The 7,602-nt window shown below is 30.4% G+C and overlaps 1 protein-coding gene across 1 annotated transcript; it reads left to right on the plus strand.

Annotated features, from left to right (window-relative positions):
* The first annotated feature begins 242 nt into the window (after positions 1-242).
* LOC146923141 (F-box/kelch-repeat protein At3g23880-like) lies at positions 243-1,361 on the plus strand. The gene has a single exon (XM_085710878.1). It carries the CDS (start codon positions 243-245, stop codon positions 1,359-1,361), a length of 1,119 nt encoding a protein of 372 aa, XP_085567004.1.
* Positions 1,362-7,602: the final 6,241 nt, after the last annotated feature.

A 7,602-nucleotide genomic window follows, 5' to 3' on the forward strand; every position in this document is an offset into this window, starting at 1 on the left:
GTTAGGGATATTGCATATTATATATGCAGGGGTCTGGGTTCGAACCCCCAGACACCTCACTTCTCCACATTAAAACATGTGAGAGCCTATTTGAAAAAAGAAAAAAAAATATTAATAACCAGCCGCTAGATCAATACCAAATAAACGGTTAATAGTTAGTGTAATTTGAACCCTCTTATATTTGGCCTTTTCCCTGTACAGCCGTATTAGGGTTTAGCAGTATTCAACTCTGCTAATTAGTCATGTCGCTCGTATTCCTCCCTGATGAACTCATAGCAGAAGTCCTTTCATTCCTTCCTGTGCAATCTCTGATGCGACTAAGGTGCGTGTGCAAGTCATGGAAAACCCTTATATCTGATAAATCATTTGTCAAACTACACCTTCAGCGACCTTCAAGAAAGAAACACATAGCAGTAATCAAAAATGAAGGAGGTTACAATGCCGTAACTTTTCCTTTGAGTCATTTATTGGAGAACCCGTCAGTAACCATCGCCAGCAACTCTTACTACCAATTGGAGTACAAGTATTATAGCCGAGTTGTTGGTTCATGCAATGGATTGCTTTGTTTGCTTGGTTATTCTTACCTAATGAATCAGGATGAAACAATCTTCTGGTTCCATATCTGGAACCCGGCTACAAGGATAATATCCAAAAAATTAGGAACTTGTCACCAACCTTGCAAACCATGCAAGCTCAGTTTTGCATTTGGGTATGATAATTCAACTAGAACTTATAATGCGGTGGTTTTGTGTTCTAGTGAGGTGAAAGTTTTCTGTTTCGGTGATAATATTTGGAGAAAAATTGCAAGTTTTACTCCTTTTGACCTTGTTGATACCCTTGGCTATAGTTATGTGAACCAACAAGGAATGTATTTGAGTAGCACTGTTAATTGGATTTCCATTTATCCCAAGGATGTTACTGTTGAGAAATTTGCGATTATCTCGCTTGATCTTGCTACTGAGACATACAGGAAATTGTTGCCCCCTCCTGGTGCTGTTAATTTAGTGTCGTCATATATTGAACCAACTATTGCTGTTTTGATGGACCGCCTTTGTTTTTCTCACCATTTAAAGGAAACTCATTTTGTTATATGGCAAATGATGGAATTTGGAGTTGAACAATCTTGGACTCAATTCCTTAAAATTAGATTTCAAAATCTACAAGCAGATCAGATTTCGGAATATACTCTCTTCCCATTCTGTCTTTCTGAGAATGGTGAAACATTGATATTAGCAAGCTATGTAGCACCCAAAGCAATTCTTTATAATTGGAAAACAAATATAGTAAAGGGAGCTATTGGTAACGGAATAATGTGGTGGTTTTCCAAGGATTATGTTGAAAGTTTGGCTTGGATTTGTTGAAAGTAAGTTTCTTTACAATGATTTACCTATTGTCTACTCCTAAGTGTTTGGTAATAATCTAGATTGAATAAAATTGTGATGTTATTATATTATTGTAACTGGAATATGATTCTTCCAAAGGCAAATTCAATTCTCTTAGTAATAGACAAGTTTAAAGCAGGAAACATGTCAATGCGAAGTGACAAGTAAATTTTGACTTGGAAAGATTGTTTTTGGTATAAGACTTGGAAAGATTTATTATCAATCGATCATTACTAAGATTACAAAAGGAAAAACCAAAATTACTTTATTTCTTCAAACTTATATTAATTGCATTTACTTCAAAATTTGCAGATGCTGAGCGTTTTTGTATTGTATTGAAGTTCAAATTTGTTGAAATTAAAGTATGTTTCTGCACACATTTTCTTTGTCACGTCTGGGCTTTGGAATGAGTACAAACTGTTGCTTTGAGTTCTAGAGAATCATGCATTCATTTTTTTCCTTTGTGTTTTGTTTTAACCTTTTGTATTATAGGTCTACGACCCAACTGCAAGCACATCAAGAGTTATTGGTGGTAGATGGTGGCATTAAAGGAAGAAATAGTTTTAGAACTCATTTTATATAAGATATTTTTAGATGATGTCTCTCATGGATTTCTTTGAAAGTGTTGACTAATAGAGTTTAATACCGACGTACTCTTCTTATTAATTTAGGGTCTTTTGGTTGTTACCCAAAGTTTTGTTGATTGGTAATTCTCTATCCATCTTTGAATTATTTCTGCTAATTTCAGCAAGCTGAACATCAAGAGAATATAACATGGTTTCTACTTCTGTAGTGTGAAAACTACACTTGCTCTTATTTAATATCTTAACAGTTTCTTTTGTGCTGTTAGTCATATATGATTGCTGTGGTTTATCTTGCATACTCTTGATGTTGTCCAACTCTCTTTTTTGGACTCAAATTATGAAAAATATCTGATATTATCTTGTCTATATCTTAACATTGTTTTATATCCTAAATAATTTGTTAGGGTTTATTTTTATTAGAAACTTTGTCATTTTTAGTCATATCATACCATGTAAATAAGAATTAAAAAAATCTCTTATGTTTGTTTGCATTTATTGTATCAAGCTGATATAAAACAGATTCTGTTGTATAATAAGACACAAGAAGGAACAATTGTTTAACAAGATGGACATGATAGTTTCTGCTTGTCTGACTAGGTTTCTGATTCTCATTTTGTATTATCTATAGCTGATACAATTTGGCATACAATTAGCAATAGGTTACATGAAGTAAGGTTTAATGTTGATGGTACGATTGCATGGTTCACTTAAAATTAATGCTTGAATCATTTGTGTAGTTTTATATTAATGCTTGAATCATTTGTGTAGTTTTATATGTATGTCAAACTTGTATTTTATTGACCTATGTTGGACATTTTGCCTTAACTGTGGTCCACACCTTGAAGTTGACACCTTAACATTAAAAAGTTTATGGGTGCTTTAATTTCTATGTGAGGGTTGTGCATAGTCACCTTAATTACAAACGGTTTTGTGGTTTGGTCAATCTTCACCATACACGTTGGTTTTGTAGAGTTGAGTTAAGCCTAATCTCGAAATCTAAGAACCTGCTATATAGTCTGTAGGTGAGATGATTTTGCCTTGACCCTGTGGTTCTTGTTTATCCCCCATGATTTGCATTGCTTTTGAAATTTTTGAAGTAAATCAAAACCATTATAGCCTATCTTGGTATATGACAACACATGTACTCATTGTTGTACTGGGACTCGTCAAGTTCTCTGAATGAATTAGATGTATTTTATTTTAAATTAGGCTGCAGAACTCGTAGTTGAGTGTAATTTCCTCATTAAAAGTTTAAGAAGCTAGTGATTTTATTTATTTATTACTTCATTTGAAAGTCGTTTATACCGTAGAGATTAGGGTGGATGAGTGAGGATCCTGCTAAAGCGTTTGTGTGTTATTGTAGCTAAATGGATTTGTTTTGTTGTTGATTGAAAAAGAGTTGTTATACGAAATCAATTACAATAATTTCATGAATGATTTTGCATTCAAAAAAAGTTAGAAAAGTTAAATTTTGAATTAAAATATTACTTTCGTAAAACAAATACAATTAATAACTTTTTTTTTTCACAAACTAATAATAACTTAAAAGACCTCATTTTGGATTTCGCCTTGAGCCTCAATATGTGTTGGGCCGGCCCTGAAAAATATACATATGTGATAACAATTTATATGAGTCAAAAATCACTTATTGGTCTCCATTACCGTCGATAGTATCCGTGCATCGCACAGGTCGAAAGTCTAGTATATATAAAATATAAAATATAAACAACTAGCTTAAAGAAGGTTGACGTTTTGGTTGGTCTCTCATTCCCCAAAAAAAGCATTCTCCCTAATTTAGTGAAAGATAGATAAAAAAAAAAGAAGTATATAGTGAGTCATATCACTAAGTGGATCCCATTGTTATTAATTATTTTCAAACTTCTTTATATCCTTATCTCTTCAAATGAAAGAAAGGGAGAAAAACTAATATATATAAAAAAGATCTTGACTCCTCAAAACACGCCGCTATATAAAATCAAGATAACGTGCTAAATTACACATCCGTAGCGCACGGTCTTTTCCTTCACCCCCAAAACACTCTACTATATATATAACATAAAAAACCTTCAAACTTCGTCACTCCATTTCTTACTCAACACTCTCTTTGAGGTAACACTTTTTCTCTCTCTCTCTTCTTCTCCGATCTCATTTCCGTTTATCTTCTCATTCTTAATCGTTTTTCTTCTTCTTTGTGAAAAAAGAACTTCTCCGTTCGTCTTCTAGGCTCATCTCTTTTCAGTTTTTCTTTCTCCACTAATTTTCATTAGGGTTAATAGGCTTTTACCCCCCTGTAATATAGGTGACTTTTGGTTTTGCCCCCTAGGAAATTTTTTCTTTTAGATTCCGTCCTTGTAAAATTGAGATTCTTCAGTTTTGCCCCCTGAGCCAGTTGAGTCAGCAGAATCTCCTATGTGGCACGCGACGTCAGCAGATTCTGCTGACGTGGCGCGCTGACTGTATAATTATTTTTATTTTTTTATTTTTTTATTAGGGTACACGTGGCATTTTTGATTTTTTTTAAAAAAAATTTAAAAAAATATAAAAAATTCTGGAAAATTGAAAAATTAATAAAAAAATTTTAAAAAAATTCTGGAAAAATGAAAAATTAATAAAAAAATTGAAAAAAATTATTAATAAATTCAGGAAAATTGAAAAATTAATAAAAAAGAAAAAAACGGAAAAAATTTAAAAAATCTAGAAAAATTAATAAAAATTCAGTGTATTTTTTCGAAATTTCAGTGTATTTTTTCAGTGTAATTTTTCAATGTATTTTTTCGAAATTTTTGAGAAATACTAATGAAAATTTCAAAAATTCGAAAATTTCGAAAATTTTTCATTAAAATTTCATTTTTCCAGAATTTCATTTTTATTTTCGAAAATTTAAAATTTCATTAAAATTTATTTTCCAGAATTTTTATTTTCGAGAATTTCATTAAAATTTCGAAAATTTCATTTTTCCATAATTTTAATTTTTTAGAAAATTTCAAAATTTTATTTTTTCCAGAATTTTTTTATTTTTTTATTTTTTTCAGAATTTTTTCATTATTTTTCATTTTATTAGATTATTTTATTTTTATTAATTTTTCCAGAATTTTTAAATTTTTTCAGTATTTTTTGCAGATTTTTTTTATTTTTATTAATTTTTCCAGAATTTTTAAATTTTTCCGTATTTTTTCAATTTTTTTCATTTTTATTAATTTTTCAATTCTCCAGAATTTTTTAATATTTTTTTTCAATTTTTTTATTAATTTTTCATTTTTCTAGAATTTTTTAATATTTTCAGAATTTTTTATTATTTTTCCAGAATTTTTTAATTTTTTTTAAAAAAAATCAAAAATGCCACGTGTACCCCAATAAAAAAATAAAAAATAAAAATAATTATACAGTTAGCACGCCACATCAGCAGAATCTGCTGACGTCACGTGCCACGTAGGAGATTCTGCTGACTCAACTGGCTCAGGGGGCAAAACTGAAGAATCTCAATTTTACAAGGACGGAATCTTAAAAAAAAAAATTCCTAGGGGGCAAAACCAAAAGTCACCTATATTACAGGGGGTAAAAGCCTATTAACCCTTTTCATTATCTCACCCATTTCTTTCTCTACTGTTTTCCACGAATTTGCAATATCTAAGTATTTAGAATCCATCGTATCCACATCACATGGGATCATGCGACACTAGTGCCTTTCAACACTTATTATTGTTTTTAAGCATGAAAAGATGTTTGTTTGCTGATGAAATGATATAAGCATCTCTTGTGATACAATAATGGAGAGATAATATTGATGGGATTAAGTTTTGTTAACTAATTAATAATCTAATGTTCTTCTTTGATCGATTATATGCACTCCTTCTATTTCAATTATACATTCACTTATCGTTATCCGTACATCTCGATGTCTCGCAATTAACGAGATATCCATTTTATCCTCTAACTTCTAATGTTTTGCTTAGTTAGCTGATAATATGACATAACATTCCGACAATGTGTGTGATTCTAAACCTAACTTGATGTCTCACGACTAACATCTTCAAATGCCTCTACCCATGTCCCTTACAAATAAAGTCTATGTCTAACATTTCTTAAGTCAAAATATTAATTTCAAACTGAAGGTCGAATAAGCACTTAGAGTGAGAATAAAAACATCAATATAATGAAATAGGACTTGTATATAACCAATCAAAACAGGCATCTACATCAAAATCATAGAAACTATACATAATCCCATTGATAAAGGGAATTAATTATACATAACCTTACAATACATGGCAAGGAAAAAAAAGAGTCGATGTTGAAGACGATGTCTCGATCTTCTGTGCCTTCAACTCTCTCTCTCTCTCTCTCTCTCTCTCTCTCTCTCTCTCTCTCTCTCTCTCTCTCTCTCTCTCTCTCTCTCTCTCTCTCTCTCTCTCTCTCTCTCTCTCTCTCTCTCTCTCTCTCTCTCACTTCAAGAAGTGAAAAGATACAAAAAAAGAAAGAGACTTTCAGTTCCTATTTACAGATTCCAAAAAAATGAGACCAAGTTTCTTTCGTGGTTAAGTTACTTTAAAGTCAAATTTCTTAGTTTCGTGCTAGCTAAGTTTCTTTCATGGTTACTAAGTTTACTTCTATGGTTTCTTCAAGGTTAAGCTACCTTGCCAGCTAAATAATCTTCACCATTGCAGCCATTACTCTCTTTACAGTTTAGATACAAAATGTATTTGAAATTTTCATATTTGGCTGAGATCTTTCATAATTGACACGAAATTGAGGGTTTTTATTGGGTTTATTGCAAAATAAATTAACAAGGGTCCTAAAATATATAGGTAAAATATCGTAATTTTTTACACTTATTAACTCTCTTCCATTTTGTTTGTCTGCAAACAAAAGTCCTAAAAAAAAGTAGGTATAAGGCACGCAAACAAAAGTCCTACAAAAAAAGTAGGCTTAAGGCAAATTTCACAAAATTTCCATAGTTTCTCTTTATAATATAAAATATATTACATTTTTTTAATACATGTGAAAATGACAAAAAACAACTTATAATTTCTTATAAAAAACCTTATAATAAAATACGGAGGAATATTATTTTATGATTTGACTGAGAGTCAACTATTATTATGATACTCCTAAAAAAACTATTATTACGATGAATATGATAGGATAAGAATTATTCATATACACCATCAAATTACTATTATTTACAAGAGAAAGTTGATTTTTTAGATACATTGAATAATGTATGTATCTAGTCAAGAACCTAAACCAAATATATAAATTATTTAATGTATCTAAAAAGTAAATTGTTTCTTGTAAATAGGACCGAATGGAGTATATCTTATCTATAATATTAATTTGATTTATCAATTATTCAAACAATTTAAAAATTATTTTTCTTTATAATAATGATCGAATGATGTACTTAACTAAATTAATCCGGTCACTATTATAAGCAAAAAATTACTTTTTAAGTTCATTGAATGAGTGATGTATGTGACCATTAATATAGACTACATACATCATTTATTCAATGAACTTAAAAAGTAGTTTTGTGCTTATAATAATGACCAGAGGGAGTATCTACCAATTTTTATGTAGTTGAATGAATAAAATATAGAGTTCCCGGCATTTTAATTGACTTGATAGAACCTTTACAA

This window comes from Medicago sativa, chromosome 5 (genome assembly GCF_051527215.1).
Source record: "Medicago sativa cultivar Bolivia chromosome 5, Bolivia_mono, whole genome shotgun sequence".
NCBI classification, from domain to species: Eukaryota; Viridiplantae; Streptophyta; class Magnoliopsida; order Fabales; family Fabaceae; genus Medicago; species Medicago sativa.